The 24,797-nt window shown below is 53.6% G+C and overlaps 1 protein-coding gene across 11 annotated transcripts in view; it reads right to left on the reverse strand.

The window, feature by feature from the left end:
- Positions 1–24,797, reverse strand: part of LOC116953891 (ryanodine receptor 2-like) — a 321,447-nt gene that overhangs the window by 199,429 nt on the left and 97,221 nt on the right. For 10 of the 11 annotated variants that reach the window (XM_076051967.1, XM_032974196.2, XM_032974194.2 and 7 more), the window contains 18 exons: positions 23,705–24,158; positions 22,609–23,247; positions 21,270–21,470; positions 20,225–20,336; positions 19,186–19,332; positions 18,555–18,828; positions 17,602–17,716; positions 15,748–15,886; positions 14,341–14,444; positions 13,130–13,265; positions 12,406–12,592; positions 10,056–10,106; positions 4,767–4,881; positions 4,023–4,143; positions 2,663–2,832; positions 1,969–2,189; positions 1,067–1,157; positions 323–463 (listed from right to left, as the gene is read on the reverse strand). In XM_076051967.1, the coding sequence (XP_075908082.1) occupies positions 323–463; positions 1,067–1,157; positions 1,969–2,189; positions 2,663–2,832; positions 4,023–4,143; positions 4,767–4,881; positions 10,056–10,106; positions 12,406–12,592; positions 13,130–13,265; positions 14,341–14,444; positions 15,748–15,886; positions 17,602–17,716; positions 18,555–18,828; positions 19,186–19,332; positions 20,225–20,336; positions 21,270–21,470; positions 22,609–23,247; positions 23,705–24,158 (3,418 nt within the window). The remainder of the gene's footprint in view (positions 1–322; positions 464–1,066; positions 1,158–1,968; positions 2,190–2,662; positions 2,833–4,022; positions 4,144–4,766; positions 4,882–10,055; positions 10,107–12,405; positions 12,593–13,129; positions 13,266–14,340; positions 14,445–15,747; positions 15,887–17,601; positions 17,717–18,554; positions 18,829–19,185; positions 19,333–20,224; positions 20,337–21,269; positions 21,471–22,608; positions 23,248–23,704; positions 24,159–24,797) is intronic. The other variant, XM_032974190.2, reaches the window with a different exon arrangement.

Raw genomic sequence — 24,797 nt, forward strand, 5'->3', positions numbered from 1 at the left:
GATAGAGCGCGTGACGATTACTTTCGGCGAATGCCGATAGCGCAGCCGACTTGGCTGAACTTCTGACTTAAAACTTTCGTGGCTGCAGGAATTCATATTCGTGGTTCTTTCGGTAAAGTCACGTAGACAGAAAATAAAAACAAAATTAAATTTAAATGAATTAAAAATTAAAGCGAAAAACCACGACGTTTCGATCGCGACGCAAAGCGGTCTTCATCAGTCGGAGAGAAAAGAGGGTGGCAAGCTTTCCAAATGCAAATGGATGAACGCATGCAAACGGAAACGCGTTGGAAGAAAAAAAACAAAACACAAAGCCAGGCACCTGCTGTGCCAGCGACTCGAAGATGCCCCAGAAGAGCTTCCTGGTGAGGTGCAGCTCCTCCTCCGAAGCGATGCCCAACCCCAGCCACCCTCCGGGCAGGCAGTAGTAGCGCCAGCACCGCTCGTAGTGGTTGGTGAGCAGCTGCAACCGCAACGAAACGACGACGGTTACGACACCACGTAAAACATAAAACAAGGGAGCCGTCGCCCTCATTTCCCCCCGGCTCTGTCCACTTTCTTTTTAGAATAATTTTCTCTCGCCTTCCCCCTCCACCATGTAAAAACTGAGACGTACCCCCACTCGCGGTCCCCGCTCGGTGCAGCATCGAGCCCACTCTCCTCCCCGTCTCTAAACCCGGGTGCACGGCGTTCGGGACCGAGGCTCGCGGAGTTTCTGTACCGCCCTCCCCGCATCGCGGTTTGTGTGTTCCGTACCGGGCTCCCTACTGAAATCTTTTTTTTTTATTTTAAATAATATCAGCGCAACTGTATCGACGATCCAGAGGTCGCCGGGTTCAATTCGATTCGATATCCCGGCGCGCCAGTTGCAACGACGGTTCGAGGTCATTCAGATCCCACCCAATTCTCCAAAAGCAACAAAACCGTTAAGACGACAGTTTGCTTCGTAGTGGTCCATCTACGGGAGAGTTATACCGGGCTAAAGGAAAAAAAAACGGTCCCACAGAGAACGAGGCCGCTGGCTGACGCGCTTTGATCGCCGCCGGTCGTGAACTCGGGGCCCCACCTTGAGCGGCATCTTGGAGTGCTCGTTGAGGAGGGGGACGTCGAACGAGAGCCGGCGCAGAAGGTGCTGCATCATCGAGGGGCGCAGCTGCCTGCACTCGGCGATGGCAGCAGAGAGCAGGCGCACAAGAGGGAGAAAGGGGGGGATCGCGGGCCTCCACGGGGGCTTCCCCGACATCACCGCGCGCTCGTTACCTGAAAACTAAGCTACGAGCTATTTTTTTTTTGTATTTTACCAGGCAAAGGCCCACCGAGCGATGTGGCTCTTTGTCGGAAGCGACCTGGCCACAATTGATGGCCCAACGAAGTGGCTTATCACGTGGACATTTATAGCAGCAGCCAGATACTCTAAAACGCGTGATGATTCCTAACGTGGAGGTTAAAAACTGGAAGACCCGGAGAAAACTCCACGCGACCACGGGGAGAACACGCAAACTCCAAATGTACAGCAGGCGTCAGGGTCAGGATTGTAAGCACGACCTCCTGCACACCAGGCGAGGGAGTTAACATTTCGCCACCGTGGCGCCCCGGCCAGATTCCGGCTATGAGGGGCCTACGGCTAATTGGGAGGGAAAGGCCTAAGGATGTATTATTACAGTTTTGCAAAGAAAGAACATCGAAGTCATCGAACATATTGATTCATTTACCGATGTAAAGTGAATACATTTATTCGACTCAAGGTGAAGTCGCCAAACATCAGATCACTCGGATGCGCTCATTTCTTCAAACACATGTTTTTTTCTTCCTCTCTCTCCAAGCTTCAGCCGTGACCAAGCGCCCGAATGATGTCATCGTGATCGAAGGACGAGACTCGTGAGAGCCCTTCCCGGGTGAACGAGCGTCACAACAACAACAACAACAACCCCCTCCCCCCGCTCCGTGTCCCCCCGCGGCAAAACCGACCCGCACACGGAGATGAGGCAGTCCTCGATGGCGTCCCTCTGCGCCTTGGTGAGCGAGCGGCCCTTGGAGAGCTTGTACACGGTGTGCAGCATCGAGTCCACCAGCGTGGCGTGGTGCTCCGTCTCGGCAAACAGCGGCGCGCACTTGGTGATGAGCGGCAGCACCGCCGTGCTCAGGTAGCGGTACATCGCCAGCGCCATGTCCGTGGAGCTCAGCAGCGGCTGGAGCGTGGCAGCAAGGGGGGGGATGAACAAGAGGGGGGGGGGGGACGGGACGCCGGGTGGGTGGCGAGTTGTTAGGGGTGGTGGAGTTCAGGCTCGGCGGATTATTTTGCCGCCCAGGTGCAACCGGAGCCAGGGGGTTCCGGCGACGGGGCTCAAGGGGGGCCGCCGGGTTGGTTTTTCCACTGCGGGAGACGAGCCGTGCCGTGCCGTGCCGATCAACGTCACACCCCGCCCTTTGGCCCCGGCCCTGCTTGGCCCGGAGCCAGATTTAGACGACGTCACGGGTTTAACTTCTGGCTCGGCTCGGCTCATAGCCGGTGGAAAACCGTCCGCACCGTGAGAGCCCCCCCCCCCCCCCCCAATAAAAGCATCTGTGAGATGTCTCGTGGTGCTGCGCGGTGCCTGAGTGACAGTATATGATAGGGTGAGTGGCGGGATGAGTGGTGGGGTAGGGGTGGGGGTTGGCTCACGTTGTCGAGGGAGGCGGCTGCGCGAAGGTCGGGCAGGAATCCGATGTCCAGGAGGTGCAGCAGGAACTCGCGGCTCTCGATGCCGTACACACGGTCCAGGAAGAGTACGATCGGCGCCTTGTGGTCCGGGCAGAAGCCGGCAGACATGCGCGGTTGCACCACGCCACCGTCTGCCGCCGAACGCGCCCAGACACACACACACACAACACGCGCGCACGCACGCACACTCACTTTCACACACTCGCACACTCGCACTCGCTCACTCACGAACTCACGAACTCACTCTCTCACTCTCCGTCAGGCTCACGAACTCTCACACACACGCACTCTCACACACACGCACTCTCCCACTATCACACGCACTAGAACTCACACTCACTGTCTCTCACACCCACGAAATCTCACACTCACGATCTCACTCTCCTGCTCTCTCACTCTCTGTCAGGCTCACGAACTCTCACACACACTCACTCTCCCACTACCACACTCACTAAATCTCACACTCAATCACTGTCTCTCACACTCACTAAATCTCACACTCTCACACTCTCCCACTCACTATCTCACTATCCCACCCTCTCACTCTCTCTTCCGCTCACAAACTCTCACACTCACAAACTGTCACACTTGCGAACTCTCACACTCACTCTAACGCTCTCCCACACACACATGCTCACTCTCCCACTCACTCTCTCTCACACACTCACTCTCACACTAACTCTCACACTCACTAACTCTCACACTCACTAACTCTCACACTAACTCTCACACCCTCCCACTTACTCACTCTCCCACTTACTCACTCTCACCCACTCACATTCACTCTCAGAATCAGAATCTTAATTTAGAGAGACGGAGAGAGATTTGCGTTTCCACACCTTTGTGCCCTTTGCTCAAACGATCGACACATTAAAACCACGGACATCTCAAGTGACCCGTCACGGAACGGCGGCTAAATCACTCATCCTGCGAGAAGCTCTCAGCTTTCGTTCCCCGTGCCATAGCCCAACTCCCCCGCGTCCGTTTTCACAAAAACTCTCGGAAAACTTCTCTCGACATCCGAACTGCCGTCTGTCACAGCTATGGCGTCGCCGTTTGTTGCCGGCCACTTAAACGCTATCGCCCTCGGGAACTGCGCTCAACAACCGTTTAAAAATATATAATAATGACCATGACGATGATTGAACTACCAAACAAAGCAAAAAATTCGGCCGCAGTTGGGAGTCCTTTTGTGCCGCACCTCCGATTAGCACGGTTGGCTCCATGTGGCGCGAACGAAGTTTCGACGTGCGTACGTACAAAAAGCCTGGCAACTCAGACACCCAGAGAGGCGGGGGGGAGCGGGCGGGGGTGGCGGCACCTTTCCCGATGGCGGGCATGTTGAACGTGATGCTGATAACCCCCTCCAAGTCTTCCAGGGGCACCAGGGATCGTAGGATCGCTCGGATTCTCAGCGCCTCTCCTTTCCCAGCTTGGATCAGCTGTAGGCAACACGTCAGGCAAAGAAAGGGGAGCGGGTGGGGGGGGTGAGGGCCTTCCCGCTGTGAGCTAGCGCTGAGGTTTTCGCGGCTATTGCCGCGTGGCTCTCCGCTGTAAACTTGTCACCGTTGTAGCTGAGCCGCTTGCGCGTTCCCAGATTCAGAGGTGAACGGGACGCCGCCCTGACCCTGCAACTTGCAAGGCGTGTCGGAACGGTAAAAGGGTTGACACGTAATTATGGAGGTGGCCAGATGGGGGTCAAGGGTCAGATGACTGTGCTTCTTCAGCCTTACGGCGGACGTTGAAGATCCCGTGGCGTTTTTCGCGCGAGTAGGTGCCACTGCGTGCTCGCACCATGGTCCAAATTTTGTCGAGTTTGAAAAACAAAACGATGAGGCGCACGTGCGTACGTCATCGGAATGGGAAAGGGTTAATGAAATGATTGGAGGTCCCGTCAATTCGCTGCACTTGAAAAACTTGGCTTAACTCTGGCCGTCTCTGCCTGCGATCGAAACGAGGATCACGGGCAGTGCCGGCTCGGTGCTCTGAAGCCCTAAATGGTCTGGGCCTCCCCCACCCCCCACCCCGAACATCTTGCGTTGTTAAATGACCGCGGCTCACGCACGTGCATCTCTGGGGCGCAGCGCCCGAGCAGATCGATGAGAGCCGAGTAGAAGGAGAGGATGGCGTGGCCGATGTGGAACGACCTCTTCCCCACCTCCTCGTCCTCCGTGCTGACCCTGGGCAACATTGCATCTCAACGCCTGCATCGTCATCACCGACGTTACATTCATACGCACTACACACACACACTACGCACATACACACACGCTGCATACACACACACACTACGTACACACAAACACTATGTACACACACACACTACCTACACACACACCATACACACTACGTACACACACAGACTACCTACACACGCACTACACACACACACACACCACGTACACACACACACACATTCCGTACAAACACACACTACATATACACACACACTACGTACACACACACATTATTACGTACACACAAATGACATACACACACAGACTACCTACACACACTACACACGTGTACACACACTACGCACACACACACACTACGTACACATTAAGTACACCTGACACAACAACAACCGCCATTCGCCACTAAGTGGCGGTGATGTCACCACGACGCTTGTGCCACACACACTCCGTACACACACACATTATGTACAAACATACACATTACGTACACACACTACATACACATTACGTACACACACACACACTACGTACACACACACACTATGTACAAACGCACAGATTACGTACACACACACACACTGCATACACACAGATTACCTACACACACTACACACGTGTACACACACTACGCACACACACACACTACGTACACATTAAGTACACACACACTACGTACACACACACATTACGTACACACACTACATACACATTACGTACACACACACACTACGTACACACACACTATGTACAAACACACAGATTACGTACACACACACACACTGCATACACACACAGACTACCTACACACGCACTACACACACACACAATTGCATACACATACACAGACTACCTACACACGCACTACACACGCACACTACACACAATTGCATACACATACACAGACTACCTACACACGCACTACACACACTACACACAATTGCATACACACACAGACTACCTACACACGCACTACACACACACTACACACAATTGCATACACAGGCTACCTACACACGCACTACACACACACTGCATACACTGTGATACACACACAGACTATCTACACACGCACTACACACACACACAATTGCATACACATACACGCAAACACATGACACCTACACAAAAAGCACAAGCACACACACACACTCGTATGCACACACACGTGTGCCTCCATTGCAAAGCTGTTATTTGCATACACATACACAGATTACCTACACACCAACACACGCACTACACACACACACTGCATAATAACAACAAACACTACTCTGCTTCACATCTGGAAAGTGAATGGCAACTTTAGGGAGAAAGACAATTAAAAAAAACACAAGCATTAAACAAACCGACTTAAAAAAAATCATTAATTCAATCCCCTACGCGAAGGAACGTGTGGGTAAGGGTTGTAACTGAAAACCTGTTAAGGGATGCGATGAGAATATGGGACAACGCCACACACACGCAACTAAATAGGGTCGTTAAACAGTTCAAAGTGCAATTCGTCGTTAGTTTCCTCGAGCTTGTGTTGTTAATTTAGATGCGAAAAGATGTAACGGCGTGTGAGCAGACTCACAATCGAGCATGCAAGTTCACATGGGGGACGGGGTGACCGGGCGGTTCAGGATTCAGGAGACGCTGAGCCACCACCATGGCCGAGAAACCTGAGTTCCAGACCAGGTTCCAGCCGCTGCCTGTGATTAAACCGGGTTCTCAAGTGTAGCGAGTTGATGGTCTCGGCTCGGTCACGAATGACTCGCATAGATAGAGACCCACAGACTCGCATAGAGACCCATAGACTCGCATAGAGACCCATAGACTCGCATAGAGACCCATAGACTCGCATAGAGACCCAAGGCTCACATAGAGACCCATAGACTCGCATAGAGACCCATAGACTCGCATAGAGACTCACAGACTCGCATAGAGACCCATAGACTCGCATAGAGACCCAATGCTCACATAGAGACCATTAGACTCGCATAGAGACCTACAGACTCACATAGAGACCCATAGACTCGCATAGAGACCCATAGACTTACATAGAGACCCATACACTCGCATAGAGACCCACAGATTCGCAGAGACCCACAGACTCGCATAGAAACTCACAGACTCACATAGAGACCCACAGACTTACATAGAGACCCACAGAATCGCATAGAGACCCATAGACTCGCATAGAGACCCACAGACTCGCATAGAGACCCACAGACTCGCATAGAGACCCATAGACTCGCATAGAGACCCACACACTCGCATAGAGACCCACAGACTCGCATAGAGACCCATAGACTCGCATAGAGACCCATAGACTCGCATAGAGACCCACAGACTCGCATAGAGACCCAAGGCTCACATAGAGACCCATAGACTCGCATAGAGACCCATAGACTCGCATAGAGACCCACAGACTCGCATAAAGACCCATAGACTCACATAGAGACCCAAGGCTCACATAGAGACCCATAGACTCGCATAGAGACCCATAGACTCGCATAGAGACCCACACACTCGCATAGAGACCCATAGACTCACGTACAGACTCAAAGAACTTGCATAGAGATCTACACTCACATAGAGACCCACAGACTCAGATAAAGACCCATAGACTCACGTAGAGACCAATAGACTCACATAGAGACTCAGACTCGCATAGATTGAATAGTGATAAAACCGGGTTCTTAAGTGTGACAAGTTGATGGTCTAGACCCAGTCACCACTGGCTGTGCACAAAAATAAATCTAAATGCTCATGGTTCACGAGTTAATTTTGAATAATATTACTTATATATATTGGTTAAAATTATTTTTAAAAATGGAACAAACTTGTCGTTGCGGCAGGGTGTGTTTGAAAGTGCAGCGGCTGACAGAACGGGTAAGAAGCCACTGGAAGGGGACCTCCAAAGTAGTTCTGTGACATCTCTTTCTGCGGGCCGTTCTCTAGGACGGGCGGTTCGTGCTTTGCAAGCGTTCCGAATGAACACCGCAATCTCTGTTAGATTCCGCCGAGAGAAGAATTGGAATAAATTTGGAAACAGGTGAAGCGTTTACAAGGGCACTTAGAAGCCAATGAAATGCTCTTAAGGTCTCCGTATAATAGTGTTGTCTCTCGCAACGAAGGTCATGACCTCAAAGGCTCTCGTGTGATTGGCCGGATACGGCCTTTTCAAAGAGCCCCCACAATTTAATGGCATACGCAGCCGCGTTCTCAAACTTTAAACATTGCACACGTGAAGCTCTACGTCAATTCCTGTGACTACCATGGGAACTTCTCACCACAGCAGCCCCGTGGCGTCAGGGTGGAGGAAATCAATGTTAGTGCCTCGACGAGAAAGCTCATCAAATAGGCTGCTGCCCTATTTGTGCCAGCGATTTGTGCGTTCTCTCCTCGCATGCGTGGGTCTTCTCCGGCAAAGTCTGAGCCTGCGTGCCTCGGTGGCGAGGAGACGTTATCAACCTCGTGTGGCACGCAGGAGTTCGCGGGTTCGATCCCAGAACCTGGCGACGCCTGTTGTATATTTGGGGTCCGAGCGTTTTCTCTCTCTCACGTGGATGTTTCTCCGGGATCCTCCGGGGGTTTTTTGCCCTCCGCGTTTGGAATCATGCATTGGATTATTTAGATTGTTTTGCTGCTTTAAATGTCCAAATGGTGGGCCACTTTGTTGAGCTATCATTTGCTACTAAAACATCCCCACGCGGTGGTGATGATGATGATGACGAGCCACTGCGATGAGATACCATGAGTGGCCAGGTCGCCTCTGACAAAGAGCTCACACGGCTCTTTTACCTGGTCACAAAAAAAAGTTTAGCTCAGTTTAAGCCAAACACTAAATGCAAAAAAAAAATTGCCCAAACTGTGCAACGCAGGAGCCCCTCGTGAAACGGGAGCCAAGAACACGATCCGCTGACGTGTTTAGCGCTATAATCACGGGCAATGTGCACCAGGGTCAAAATCAGCTGAGTTCTTGAATCACCCGGTGCCAAAACCGCAACCATGGTTCTTTACGAGACCATCACCACTTTACTGCCGCACATACCCTTCCGCACCTCTCGAAATGTGATTGCCCTTCCGTACAAAATAAGGTTACGTGAAGTGAAAAAAAAACACATCCATAAACATCTGATGTTTATGGATGTGTGTGTGTGAGCATCTGTTTTTGATATCGTGTCTGTTATACACCGGGGAGCCTCGGAGTGCTGTACGACACGTGCGTCTCAACGCATTTGAGAGGGCACCCCCAGTGGCAGCTGTCCCGGTGTGTGGCACAGGGCGACTCGGCACCTGGCTTGCAAACGGTTATCAGTCTGCCGGTAAGGGGGGGATGATGGGGGGAGGAGGAGGAGTGATAATTGCTGCTGTGTGTGTGATCCCAATTGAGAAAACATGCGGTGTGTGATTTATTCGAATTTGGAAATTGACACCGCATGCAAGCGAATGCGGCTTTGGAAACGGCCGACGCCGTTTTTTCTCCGTCCATGTTCAGTTCTCAAACGCAGTTGCCGTGATCGGCCTCTACTGGGGATGAGCGTCATATGAACACGCGCGCATTGTTTGGGCCAATTTCGGGGGTATTTTTGCGATTTTTTGAATGATCCAGTTACGCGAAAATAATTGACCCTTCGCGTCCGCGCAAACGAAGGCGACGTCACCACCCTACAACCACGGGGATGACCGCAGTGCGTGTGATGGTTTATGCTCCTTGGGCAACAAAGTATTACGCGCCGATATTCACTGTTGAACATGGGCCTCCGGGGGTATTAAGAACGTAAGGGAGACAAAGTGGCAATCACACGTACACTAGGTTTGCACAGACACACGCGCGGGGATTATTAACCGTGGAGGTTACAAAGACGACAAACTGCAGCACCCGCGTGAAACGCTCTAGCCCACGTTAAATATCGCAGGCCACATAAGCAGCAGCAAGAAGAATTTCGCGTACTCCACGGGGGGGGGGGGGGAGGGGGGGGAAGCTGTCGGTCGAGGAGCCGTCAAATTCTAAGGAGCTGCTTATGTGGCGCGAGATATATGTGGAGTTGGGGGGGGTGGGGGGAGGTATCTGTGGGGGGTTTGCAGTCCCACGATGCAGTCTCCCGAGGGGGGTGAGGGTTAGGAAGGACTCTCGGCGCGATGCAAAACCGTGCGACCGGAATGATTACCCCATGGCACTGCTCTTTTGAGCAAAGTCTTCGATGCGGCTCCTGGATTTACTGGAGGCCGGCGACAGAAGGTGTCAGAAAGGGGGCAAAAGGAGAACAAAGAAAAAAAGACGGCAACGCAGAAATGTAACAAGGGCAGAGGTGGCGGCACTTACGGAATTCTGGACAGCGAATAGAAATGTTACACAAAGTGGGGATGCAATGCAAATGTACATTTGTGCGAGTTTTACAAATACCCTCTCGATGGAGGGGGGGGGCTCTTTCTCGAGCTCCGCCAAGTGGGGGTTCTTTTGCCAGTGAGCAAAAGTGTGCGTGTGGTTTCTGGGTCGGGTCGCGTGCTGAGCATGGCATTAGTCCCTCGGTTGATGCCTTTGCTCCATTCCACGAAAACTACTGTTGACCGGAATAACCGTTCATCGAATTCACTTATGAGTTGAAAAATACGCTAAAGACAATCACTGAGTCTGCAAGAGAGCTGTTACCACTGCCAAAGCAGATAACCTAATCTAGATTTGAAGTTTCCGTGACTGCAGAGATCCATACTCTTTGGTTCTTTCGGTAAAGTCACGTAAGTAGAAAATAAAATAAATGAAATCACAATTTATTGTATTTATTTTATTTTATACCTATGTGACTTTACCGAAAGCACCAAAGAGTATGGATAACGCAATGTTAACAAAGCCGGTCGAGGTACAAACGCTCATGAATGGCCGTCGCTGATTGGCTGCGGGCACGGCTCGGCCCAACTTACGAGCGCTTGGATTGGCCAAAATTGCCCCCCCCCCCCACGTGTGTAACGTAAACATGCCGTTAATCAAAATGTTAACGTTAGTCAAAACCCAATGGGGGTCCTATTGGAGGCGAAACGTTCACCGAAAAATCGTTAACCCATGTCACCGTTATAAGAATAGGTTTCACCCTTTCTGGCAATAAAACAGTTGTGTTAAGATGTTAAAACACCAAACTGAAAGATTTTGCAAGGAATCATGTCTGCATTAACCACATATACTTGTGGTGAACATACAAACAAAACACATGCTCTGGTAGTATGTGCATTGTCTTCTAAACTGATTGGTCCACACCAGAGACAGCTTTCTTTAGAGCCTAGTCTCAAACATTGTTAGACCAGAGGACAACGCCAAAAGACGGACAGCACAAAAACAATGCCACTATCAGGGCATTGAGAGCTCTGGGTGAGCAGCTACATCATGGCAATGCACATACCACAAGAGCATCTTTTTTGTTTCCATGTTCACCCCAGGTACATGTGGTTAATGCAGACATAATTCCTTGCAAAAGGTGTCAGTTTGTTGTGTTAACATCTGAACACAACTGCTTTATTGCCAGAAAGGGTAAAACCGATTCTTATATTTTGACACTCGCAAGGGAGGTGCCACAATGATGTCACTGTTACCTCGAGGGACGACTGCATTCTCTTCTCTCTCGAGCGTTGCGCCCACGCACGACCGCGGGCACCTTCGGGAATTGTGTTTGAAGATGCCCGCAGGCGGGCGGGCGGGCGGGCGCTCGTGGTGGCGAAATGTTTGGGGAGGTGACGATGCTCAACACGCAGCCCCAACCCCGGAAAACCGCACTCGGACGGAGGTCGGCAAGAGGTCAACTCTGACCAGGGTCGACCGTGCCCACGAGTCCTCCACATTGTTGAGAAGTCGACAGTGGCCGTCCAATGGGGACAGTCCCCACCCACGTGGGACTTCCACTGCCTCCTCAAAGGCTGCCAAGGGCCATGGGCATTGCACCGTCGCTCATTCGAGCATGGAGACACTTTTAGCAAAATTCAGTCTAACATTTCCGTTGTTTGTATTTGCAAATAATAATAATTTACAGCCCCTTTGTCAATTTCCCTGCTGGATGAAGGTCTTTCCGCACCATGTTGGCGTTGTTTAACCATACGCGGGGGGCGGGCGGGAGTGGGGGGCCTAGAACTAATTCAGATTTCACTCGCCACCGATGTTAGCCCGTGGCCAGCAATCGAACCACTGCCCAGCACGTGAGAGGCATTCGAGTACGCGTGTGTTGACACGGTGTCTGTACGTGTACACGTTGACATGCGTGCACGACCCATCGGTGATTTTAGGGTCCCGCCACCTAATGATCCCACCAAGTTTGTGCGGTCAAAGCCTTCCACCACCCCGACACGGCCAAAACGAACGGATCGTCGCGATTGAGAGTAACACGCGGCGTGTAGCACGCGTGTAAGTGTAACACGTGGCGCGTAACACCCGGCGCGTAACACACATGTAAGTGTGACACGTGGCGTGCAGCACGTGTGTGAGTGTAACGCCCGGCATGTAACACGCGCGCCAGCGTAACAGCGCGGCCGACTCACGGGGCTCCGCGCTTGTGGCCTGCCACCGGCGGGGCGCTGCGGTCGGGCTCCTCCGCCACTTTGATGGCGTCCTCGATGGCCAGGAGGAGGCCCTGGCCGCCCTCGCCGCGCAGCGCCGGCCCGAAGCACTCGGGCCGCCGGATGAGCAGCCGCACCACCACGTTGGCGTTCTCCTCCACGCTCTCGCCTGCACGCGCGCGGGACAGCGACGCGGGGGGCGTGGGGGAGGGGGGCACTAGCGTCAAGCCGAGCTCGCGTCCCGACCGCCAGTTTCGCGTCGGTGGCGTCGGTTCAGACTGTGCGGCCGCCCTGGTTATTACCACGGCGAGATGCTAACTACCTCGCCTGTTGTGCAGGAGGGCGTGGGTTCGATCCCGACCCTGACGCCTGCTGCTGCTGTATATTTGGAGTCTGTGCGTCTCTCTCCCCGTGGCCGCGTGGATTTTTCTCCGGTTCCTCCGCTTTTTCCCTCCACATTTAGCATCAACGTGCCGTTCGGAGTATTTTGGCCGCCATACATTTCCACGTGACGATAAGCCGCTTCGTTGAGCTGTCGTTTGCGATGGCCACGTCGCCTCTGAAAACGAGCCGTGCACAGCCTTGCCTGCTCAAATAAAAATACCGCTCATAGTGTTAACCCCTTTTTTTTTTCTTTTTTCTTTCACGTACAAAGCCGGCGATAACCCTGCCCAGGCCGCGGCCAACGCCGGCCGGCGCTGCTCACCGTTGACGAAGACGGCGAAACGGAGGAAGTCGAGGAAGCGCTCGCCCTCGATGGGGTTCCAGCCGATGTCGGGCCACCCGCGTGCCAGCAGCATGGGGCTGCTCTGCAGGCCGCAAGCCGCCAGGTACTTCACCACCTTGCATGCGCAGGACGGACACGCGCAGGCGCGCGGCGTGCGCGGGTTAAGGCGCGATGCCGCGACGCGGCCGCGCACGGCCGCCCAGTCAGCTCTGCGTTGTACGAATGCTGAACTTCTTCAGCGCCGCGTGCGGCCAACCGTGCATCATCGGAAGTGCGGGGGAGGTGGAGGGGGTGGAGGCACAACAAAACTGAAACACAAAAAAGCAGTCCTAAAACAAAAAAAAGTTAGTTTTTCAACTAGAATTCCGAGAAAACTTTCGCTCGTGTCTGTTTAGTCACGGGTATTTGTGATTACCACCCAGCATCCTCAACAGCCTCGATGCATCGCTTCGGGGACCGCTCAGGCGGAGTGTTCTTTTACGAGCACGTGACCGCGTGCTGTTCCGTTAGTCCGGCCTGCACTGCGCTTCTGCCTCGGTGGATTTATGTCTCTCATCATTTACACGCTGGGTGCTCCACAATCGTGGACACAAACCGGACTGAGGTGACAAGGCCGCTCAACTTAACAGTGGGCCCCCACCTAGCAGACACGAGTAGAGTCACATGTTAACTTCTGTGACTAGTGGGCTTCTGCAGAGGACAGAAAGAGAAGACAGCCAAATTCATGGGCTCGGAGTTAAGGACTGCACTTTGCCATGTGGTATAATAATAACAATAATAATAATACAAATTTACATCCCTTGCTCAATCCGCTGCTGATTGAGGGCATCCCCGCATCGTGCGAGTTGCAACGACAACACATTGCCAAGCTGGTCAGCGCAAGGCAGGTGAAAGTCACGGGAGCGTAGACGTGGGAGCGTAGTAGTGCAGTACAGCGATGGATTCCGCCGCCGTTGCCTTCAGGCCGTCCACCGTGCAAGCTCCGCGAGAGTCTACAGCCTTCCGGCACGTGGCAATGCGCCGTTGGTCGGCACGTGGCAATGCGCCGTTGGTCGGCACGTGGCAATGCGCCGTTGGTCGGCACGTGGCAATGCGCCGTTGGTCGGCACGTGGCAATGCGCCGTTGGTCGGCACGTGGCAATGTGCCGTTGGGTGGCACGTGGCAATGCGCCGTTGGGCACCACACTTACCTTCTCCAGGTCGGGTTCCGTCAAGGCGAGAGCGAGTTCGTTGTTGTCCATCACGGACGCCGCCGCCACATCCAAGGGCGTCGATCCCTTGATTCCAAACGACGCTGTAAAGTAATGCCAGGGGGGGGGGAGTGGTGGTTAGCTAGGAGGCACGACAAAGCTAAACTTAAAGACTAAACCATTTTTATTTTAACAAGGTGAGGCCCCGCTGAGATAAATATAGCTCTTTTTCAGAAGCGACCTGACTGTCACAAATGGTAGCTGAACGAAGTGGCTCATCATCATGTGGAAATGTATAGCGGACAAACACTCTAAACGCGTGATGTTGATTATTAACGTGGAGATAAAAACCGGAGGGACCCGGAGGAAAAATCCACGTGACCACGGGGAGAGAGAGAGACACGCAAGCTCCAAATATACAGCAGGCGTCACGGGTCGGGATCGTACCCGCGACCTCCTGTACACCAGGCGAGGTAGTAAAGATCTTGCCACCGTGGCGCTCATAAAGCGATAATCACAGGCGTGCTGCGACCGCCAACACCACCGCCGTTTCCCATCTCGCTTGAGCGGTACTGCCGACGCCATGAGCCTCCGTGCAACGTGAGAATATCGTTCCTCACCGTAACCACATTTCTATAGCGCCTTACTCCGCGGCTCTTTTGAATACAATTTGGAGGAATCGAAGGATAATCATTCTTGCACGGCGAGCCGCGAGAAATCGTCTACGTCGATAAATCAACTCGGAGTCGCAACCCCCGAGCAACTGGCGTCTTGGGGGGAGGGGGGTTGGGTGGGGTGGTGCGACGATTAGCGGTTCTCTCGCTTCAAAACGCACAACAGTGGCGAGCGATACTAAAAAACCCGGCTCTAGGCCCCCCTCCCTCACCCCCATTCGCCAAACCGCACTGGAGCAGCGTGGAAAAGTACGGGCAAGCGACCCCCGCTTTGGACACAGCGAGGAGAAGTCTTCGTCTTCGTCCGGCAGTGGATGGGCACTTTTATTATATGGGCGCCATTGTTGCGAGATGTTAACTACGTCGCCTGGTATGCAGCGCGTGGGTTCGACCCTGACCCTGACGCCTGCTGTATATTTGGAGTTTGCATGTCCCTCTGCCCATGGTCACATGGATTTATTTTCAGGTTTTTCCCTCCAAATTTAGAAACATGCATTTAGAGTATTTGGCTGCTATAAATGTCCACGTGATCAGTCACTTCCGTTGAGCAATCATTTGTGGCCAGGTCGCTTCGGAAAACAAAGCTTACGTCGTCTCAGTGGGCCTGACCTGATGAAATAAAATAAAAATTGCTTCGTAGTGCGGTTCTTAGTTTAACATTTCATTGTCGTCGTGATGCGCTGGACGGGGGCCCGGAGATCGGTTGACGGGCACGCCAACGGGAGCGGCTCACCGTTGCCCAGCCCGAAGCTGCTGTTCTCCAGCAGGTAGCTCAGGTGCTCAAACATGGACTTCTGGTTCTGCCGGCTGATGCGGCAGAAGTAGCAGAGGAATCGACAGCAGTTCGCCACCATCTTAGGGAAGGTGATCTCCTGTGGGTGGGGGGGGGGGGGGGCGGCGGAGGAGGAGGAGGGGGCACATCAACAACCAAGTTATCTTGATAAAAGAATGTTTTTGTTTTTTGGGGGGGGGGTTAGATCACGTACATATAAACGTGTCATTATAACTCGCCACCGCCCGACGCGGCCAATTGGTAAAGGTTTTGTCACGTAAACAAACAGAAAAACAAAACGTGACCGATTGGGGACTACTTCAGCACACCGGTTGCGTGTTGGAGAGTAAACCCACGATGTTTACAATTCGAGTACGACGTTTCGCGGGGTGCTTACAACAACCAGCTTCATCAGGCGATTAGTCAGAATTGTGACGAAGTCCTCCAAGTGAAAGGAGTTACAAGTGTTCTTGTGTGTAACCGAGTGAGGAACTCTAGGGGCCAGTATGTCTTGTTTGGTGTTGTAACGTTCTTGCCCAACCCTACTGGACATCTGTGAAAAATAGCTTTATAGCTCATCGGATTCCTCCAGTATAATATTCTCATTCTGTAAAAAGAATCTGCGTGTATGCATGGTGAACTTCTTTTTGCACCGTACATAGCCAACCGTGCTAATCGGAGGTGCGGGGGAAGGCCAAAAAAAACGGACACAAAAAGCAGTTCTAAAGAAATTAGTTTTCAATCTAGATGTAAAAGTGCATAGCTCCAGTGACGTCCTAGATATCGGAAGAGCATTCCAGACAGCCACAGAGGAACGTCTGAAAGCGCGCGACACAGTGACCGTCTTTGTTCGACGGCTAGCCAAGAGCTGCTGTGAGGATGAGCGGAGTTTTGGGTGATGGTTTAAGAGTCTCATTTGCGAGAGTGACCCGGGGCATGAGTCTGCCAGCTGGGGGCGGCGATTGCTGCTGTGTGTAAAACCCGAATTTATTAATTTTCTAATTAGGCAAAATTTGGACCACGATGCCAGCACACGGCGGCCTACTCTTGCGAATTATGTCAGGGGAACTTTACCGCTTTACCGTCCACTGTGAGTGAAGCAAACTTCGTGCAGCAGTATTATAGTGGCTAACACACAGCGCAGCATTAACCAGGGCGGCCGCCGCATTCGAACCACGAACCTCTGCAACAAGCGACGAGCGCGCTACCGCCGGGCAGTGTCACCACCTCATTAGGCCGGAAAGGCCAAGTGCTGTCGTTTTGCATTGAGACCTAAAGAACTCAAAAAGATTTGAACACAGGAAAAGTAGTAGGGCTGAGTTTCACGTTTAAACGCGTCTAACTTTTGGATTATTCTCACTGTGGTTCTTTATTTTTTTAACCGTGATCATAGTGTAAAATCGCCCCCGACTGAGAAAACTTGGCAAGCCTATCCTGAAAAGGAGACCTGAGCCTCCGATTGGTGTACAGAACACATAACCTTGGGCAGTCACGTGACCTCTCTGCACGACCTGATTGGAGGCTGACATCCCAGTTGTCCACTAAGCGGAGCGACTGATTAGATCAGTGCAGATTTGGTTAGCTATATATTTTCCCGCGCCTCCGTTCAGCACGGTTGGCTACGTACGGCGCGAAAGAAGTTCGACATGCATGCGGGCATACGTGTTCGATACAAAACGGCGCTGGCATCATTTCCGCCAACGATTGCCGCCGATGGTTGGCCTTTAAAGGAGCCACACCGTGGCACGGCATTGTGACCTTTGCTTTTGAAGGCGTAAAACTTAACACAAACTTGGGTGGGAAACAAACGCTCACCTGACCCTCGCCTCCACTCAGCACGTTCACCATCACCTCCATGACCGTCTCGTGCATCCCCAGGGCTCGCATCAGGTTAGGGTGCTGGTAGAACAGCTTGTTGTTCATGATGTTGCTGCACGCGCCAGGAGGGAGACTAATTAATTGTGAATGAAAACAGACTGTTGGGGCAAGTGCCGTTGGCTAGCACCTGTGAAGGCCGGCACGGCACACGGGGTTGTGGGTGGACAGCATCACGCCTGGCGGCAATTGTCTTCCCACTGGCGATGTTTACACACCGCAACGGGTACTCATTTGAGGCTGAGTCGACCTAGGGGAGGCCCAGGACTGGTTCAGATAACAGTCACTGGTGTTGGTGGTCGAGACCGGGAATCGAACTCGGGTGGCCGGCTTCGTGGCGCAGCACCGCCAACCGCTCCACTACCGCTCCCTCACTTCGTAATTCCACACCTCGCGTGGTGGCGCCCACACCTGATCCGGGACTTAGCAGGTGGATTCCAGGGGATGCATCGCGTGAGAATAACTACAAAACCTCCAGGGCTGAGACAGGCAGCAGCAGAAGACAGTACAGGGACTCCTCTACTTATGAACGAGTTCGGTTCGAGAGGTCTGTTCGCAAGTCCAACTTTACCCCTGTCGATTCCAAACGTGTTGTTCGGCATGTACACTAAAGACGGGGAATGCAGATGCCACTGGTTCTTCACGTTCTGCAGACGTAGGTGCCATCTATTGCGTGGCGGTTGAACTTACGACTCTCGGTCCGAACAGGCAGCTGGACACATGGACACGTTTGTCCGTATCTCTGAAAGTTCACAAGTGCAGGAGTTCCTGTATAGTAAGTAGCCTAAACAGATTTAACACGTGACCATGGCTATCAACGTTAATAACGGCGGTTAGGCAATCATATAGATTTTTTTTATACGCAACCCCATCAAATCCCCGTGCTGCATCACCCAATGCCGCGGATCATGAGCTGCTCCTCCTCCTTGCCCATGCGCACGCGGAGCAGCGAGCGGATCTGCCCGAGCGAGGCTAGGAGGTCGAGCGTGTCCTCGGTGGAGTTGCCGCTGATGGTGTACGTCTTGGGCAGCGCGCGCATCAGCTCGCCGATGCCGTCGTACTGCCGGTGGAGCAGGCCGAACATGGCGCGCACCAGCTCGGGGTCGGCCACGCGCGACTCCTGCGCCCAGTGGATCATCACCGTCGAGATGAGCTCGTGCAGCGTGGCTGGGGGACGAGGTGGAGGAGGTGGAGGAGGAGGAGAGAGGTGGGGTGGGGAAATGAGGTGAGTGGGGGGAGAGGAGGTGAGTGGGGGTAGGGATCAGAGTAGAGGGGTAGTGAAGAGGAAGGGGTAGAGGGCAGGGGAGTGGAGGGGAGTGTGTACAAGGGGAGGAGACCGGAGAGCAAGGTGGAGAAGGAGAGGGGTGGAAGGGATAGGAATTGGTTGGGAGAGGAGGAGATTTGTATGGGGGTGGGGGCCGTCAATATTACGTGGAGAACGTTTACGGTGAATTCGCAGGAGATGACGTGCGTCTGTACGCGAGGCTTGGGCCTGTGGGCGTTGCCATCCGCCCCGAGACTCACACGGCTTCTTCTCCTCCTCGTCTTGAGGCTTATCCTCCTCCTTGGCCTTGCGCAGGTTCTTCACGCGCTCCACCAGGGACATCAGCTTCCCGCGCCACGACGGGTCAGCTTCCCCTTCCTCCTCCTCCTCCACCTCAAGCTCAAATCCTGGCCAAGCAGCGCCGGTGTCATCGTCGTCGTCATCATCATCATCGGCATCTCCACCACGACTGCCACCGCTATTACCACCGCTACATTCACCTTTGCACCATCACTACCATCAATGAAACTTAACGATATTTTTATTTTACCAGGTAAGGCCCACTGAGCTATACAGCTCTTTTTCAGAAGTGACCTGGCCACAAATGATAGCTCAAGGAAGTGGCTTATCACGTGGATTTTTTTATATATATAGCAGCCAAATACCAGAATGGCACATGGATTCTAAATGCGGAGGGCAAAACCGGAGGACCCGGAGAAAAATTCACACGACCACGGGGAGGGAGACACGCAAATTCCCAATATACACCAGCTGTCAGGGTCGGGATCGAACCCACGACCTCCTATATACCTGGCAAGGTAATTAACATCTCGCCACCATTGGCAGCCGTATAATATAATTTCCGATCCGCTGCTGGACGAAGACTTCCCCCACGCTGTGTTGAAAGCGGAGGTCGCTTGATTTGGACCACGACATCATGGTCCAATTTTTGGTTATTTGTTTCCAACGACTCGCAAAGTGCTTCATTGGGCAAAGTCACAGCGCAATGGCCACTTACAGGCCGGTTCTGCATTCATATTCTGCCTCACAGGGACAGCTGCCACCGGTAGTCCCCTGCCACGGACATGGCATTAATATAAAGCATCGATGATGATAATGATGATTGTGATCATCATCATTATGATCATCATGATATCCTGGCATATTTACTACCCACAGAGGGTATATATTCCATATCCTAGCAGATTCACTTACCACAGATGGTACATTCCATGTCCTGGCATCTTCACTACCCACAGATGGTACGTATATTTCGTACACAACAGAGGATGCACTCACCGCAATGCAGCAGCAGATCATGATGGAAATTCTCCAGTTTCTCCTGAACCTCATCAGGACATGGGCTCTCCTCATCCTCCGAAATGTTCTTGAAGCTGACCAGCATGTTGACCTGCACAACAATGACAAAGATCCCCCATAAAGTCTTTAACAGACTTGGGGCAAGTGCTGTTAGCGACCAACCTATTAATGCCAGCACGACACACAAAGGTTCTTTCGGTAAAGTCACGTAAAATGAGAATAAAATAATAAAATAAAATAACACAATAAAATTATCACGACGTTTCGGCCACAACACAAGTAGCCTTCCTCAGGTGAAGGATCAAAACTGTCGGGACGACAGGGCTTCATTGGGGCTTAGTGAGTGGTCAGCAACATTCTACGTGACTTTACCGAAAGAACCAAAGAAGATGAATCCTTGAAGTCACGAAAGCTTTAAATCGAAATTTAAGACATACAAAGGGTTCAGTGAGTGGCCAGCAACACGCCCGGCCGCCTTTGGTCTCTCCATTGCTGACTGTTATACATCGCACCAGGTAACCAATTTGAGTCGACCTAGCGGAGGCCCAGGACCGGTTCAGATATTTGTCACCAACGTTGGCCATGAGCAGGAATCGTACTCGGGTCGCCGGGTTCGTAACGCAGTGATTCTACCCTAACGCTGCCCACCTGGATAACAAACACACGCATGGAGATCCATCCTCTTTCCCAATGCGAGCAGCAATGAGAATGAGTAGAGTATGATGAGTGAGTGAGTGAACGTAAGGGTGAGTGTAAGGCTATCGCGGTGGTGGCTGTGTGTGAGTAGGTGAGCGAGCGGGTGAGCGAGCAGGTGAGTGAACGTGAGGGTGAGTGCAAGGCCATAGCGGTGGTGGCTGTGGATGAGTGAGTAGGTGAGTGAGTGAGCGAACAGATGATTGGACATGAGAGTGAGAGTAAGGCTATTGCGGTGGTGGCTGTGTGTGAGTGAGTAGGTGAGCGAGCCCAATGGGCGAGCGAGCGGGCGAGTGTGCGTGCCGTGGGTCCCCGCGACCCACGGAGTCACCTGCTCCTGCGGCGGCGAGCGGAACTCCTTGGTCTTGCGCGCGGTGTGCGCGGCCGACATGTTGAGCGCCTGCATGACCTCGTCGTAGCGAAACTTCTGGTTCGCCTGGACCTTGGCGACGAAGGCGTCCGAGAACGCCACGATCGCCTCGATGCGGTGGCGCAGCTGGCACTCGCACAGGTACTCCAGAAGGTGGCACATCTAGGCAGGGGGGCACACGACAGCCCATGTCGCCGTGACTCGGCCCACATCGTCAGTTCGACCCGCATCGCCGATGCCACTGGCGTGGTCGGTGCGGCCGGCGTGGTCGGTGCGACCGGCATCGTTGATCCGACCGGCATCGTCGATTCGACAAACTCCAAATTTGAGTTATATCGCGTCCATGGGACGCTCCCGCGTGTCTAATGGTCAGCACACTGGGCTCACGATTCAGAGGTCAGCAGCTCGATTCTAAATCACGGAGCAGCAGTTGAAACAACGACGGTACAAGCTTATTAAATCCCCCCCCCCTCCCCCACTCCCCTTATCGCCGCCTCTGCCGAGCAGTAGAAATGGGCTCAACCAGTTCGTAGATCGGCAGGTCGTGTGTGTTGGGATGAAGTGCGGGTACTCCAACCCCTTGCGGGATGTCTGGCCAGTGTGCACGAGTAGGCCAACAATAACCTCCCTAGTGGGGCTCTCTGGAGCTTCCTGTAGTGGAGCCGTCTCCGCCAGCAGTGTTCTTGAGCAGGGGATTGGAGGCCTGCGCCTTTATTGTAAAGCGCCGGAATGGTGCCCGAATGCCAAGATGCTGCACACTGACAGAAAGACTCTTACTGCCAAGAATAATAGAGTCCTTGCGATGGCAACAGAACCACAACAGGCCCAGGGCGAGGCCATGATGAATAAAAAAAACATTTCTTCTATGCTCGCAAAGTGCAGAACCAAGTTGAAGGTAATTTTTTTGTTGTTGCAGCGGTTATTGGTGGCCATCAACTCGCTGCACTTAAGAACCCAGTGTCATAAACGGGCAACCGCCGGCATTGAACACCGGCATCTCAGCGCTCCGACCTCGGAGCCAGCCGGCCGACCTCTGAGCCAGCTGGCCGACCTCGGAGTGAACCGGCTGACCTGCGGAGCCAGCCGGCCAACCACGGAGCCAGCCGGCCGTCCTCGGAGCCAGCTGGCCGACCTCGGAGTGAACCGGCTGACCTGCGTAGCCAGCCGCCGGACCACGGAGCCAGCCGTCTGACCCCAGAGTGAACCGGCCGACCTCGAGCCCCTTCAGCCGGTTTAAATAAAAAAAGTCTCGCGAACCCCGAAGCGGCTGGGCCCACCCTTCCCCTCCACGCCCTCTCACCTGCAACTTCACCGGCTCCACGAGCTTCATATAGAGCAGGCCCTCGCCGGCAATCACCTCCTCCTCCCCTTCCCCGTCGCCGGCGCCCGTGGCCTTCTCCTTCCTCTCCGCGTCGTCCGCCTCCTTCTCCCGCCCGCTCTCCTTCTCCACCTCGTCATCCACACCGCCGCGTCCGCGTCTCTTACTCGCTGCCCTCCTCCCCTTCGCTTTGGACGCGGCGTGCTCCGCCTCTCCCTCGACCATCTCCACATTCTCATCCCCCTCCTCTTCGTCGTATTCCTCCCCCTCCTCGTCCTCCTCGTCGTCGTCATCGTAAAAATCGTCCTTCTCCCCTCCCTCCTCATCCCCGGCGCCTTCCAGTGCCAGCAACTCCTTCGCCGGGCTCCCCCCCCCGACCCCGTCGACACCCACCACCTCCTCCTCCTCCTCCTCCTCGTCTCTGTGCTCCTTGAAGACGCCGGGGTCGATGAGGAGGAGGATGTGCCGCACGTCGTCGTCCCCGAACACGCCCATGACGAGCAACGTGCACACGAGTTTGAGCAGCGGCACGAACAGGAACTCCGTGCTGCTGCCCACGGGGTCGCGGATGTGCCAGCCGCCGTCGCGCACGGCCTCCGTCAGCATGTCTAGCGTCTTCACCTGTTGTTGGCGGCGGTTGGCAACAGCAGCGGCGGCGGCGAGTTGGTCCCACACATTAAAGGCCGAGAACAACCAGGCCCGGACGCGGGGGCCCTACAGCTCATGCATGTGTGTACACGTGCGTGTGCGTGTGTGTTGTGTGTGTTGTGTGTGTTGTGTGTGTGTTGTGTTTGTTGAACTTCTTTCGCACCGTACGTAGTCAACCGAACTAATCGGAGGTGCGGGGTAAGGAGAGGAAACTAAACACACCACTGCTACCACCACCACCACCACCGCTACTACCAATCAACACCACCACCGCCACGACCACCACGGCCACCGCCACTACCGCCACTACCGCCACCACCGCCCCTATCACTAACACCACCGCCACTACCACCACGACCACCACCGCCGCCACCACGACCGCCGGCACGCCCTTCCTGCGGGAGGAGGCGGTCGGGGATGAGAGCCTCACCTTGAGGATGCCGAGCGGGAACTCGGGGCTGTGCTGGTACACGCTGCCCAGCGACTTGACAAAGCTGATCTCGGACGAGTACATGAGCGGGCGGAGCGACGTGGTGAGCCCAACGCCCGGCAGCCCGTGCCGCTTGCTCTCGTCGGGGAACAGGGTGATGCTGCACGTGTCGTCCGTCATGGGCACGATGTACTCGTTGCTCATCATCAGGCGGACCGTCGAGTACGTCTGCAGGTGGATGTCGATGAGCAGGTCGTAGTAGCCGCTGCGCAGGAGGCCCGGAATGTACTTGGACTCGATGGCGTAGAGCAGCTGGTTCTCGGCGACGTGGCTACAGAGGGCGTGCGACACGCGGCTGTTGCCCAGGGCGCACAGCGCCGAGTAGAGCTTCAGGGTGTAGAACTGGAACTTGAGCAGGTCCATGCGCTCAGAGAGTTCCAGGATGTCGATGCACCTGCGCGGTTGGGTGGGTGGAGGGGGGGGAGCGGGGTGGGGGGGGCGGGCGGGCGGGCGGGCGGGCGCAAACCCGAGATGTGTTAATAGTGTCCCTACGGCGTCGTCCGTCTTACGACCGCAATCGTGAAACGCCGTGCAATAATTAACACGATCGTATCGAGGGAGAGAAGGAACCCGTGAATGAGAAAGCTGTTAAGTGCAGACATCAACAACATTATGAAAAGGTAGGTAAGTTCATAATTTGCTAAGATTATGTTTTGTGTGCGTGGGTATAATTGTTTATAGGTTTCCCTTAAAGATCACAGAACTGAGCACGTGTGATTCCTCTTCCTTGCGTTTTTTTAGACAAGGTGTTTTTGTGATGTCGTGGTATTTTAAGGGCCCTGCAAAAATGCAATCCACTGTCCATCCGACACACATCTCCCAACGACGAGACAAACCGATCGAACCGACCGTTTAGTCTCAATCATCAACTGCGTGCAACCGCCACACTGCAGGTCGCTATCAGGGCTGTATTAAGGGGCCTAAGGCTAATAGGAGGGAAGTTGCCTAAGTATGTATTACACATTGCTAAGAAAAATGATGACGTCATCAAACGTATATATTTTTTTCACCTATGTAAAAGTAACACATTTAT

This window comes from Petromyzon marinus, chromosome 53, assembly GCF_048934315.1.
Source record: "Petromyzon marinus isolate PM22_M1 ecotype Great Lakes invasive population chromosome 53, UKy_Petmar_22M1.pri1.0, whole genome shotgun sequence".
In the NCBI taxonomy this organism is placed as follows: Eukaryota; Metazoa; Chordata; class Hyperoartia; order Petromyzontiformes; family Petromyzontidae; genus Petromyzon; species Petromyzon marinus.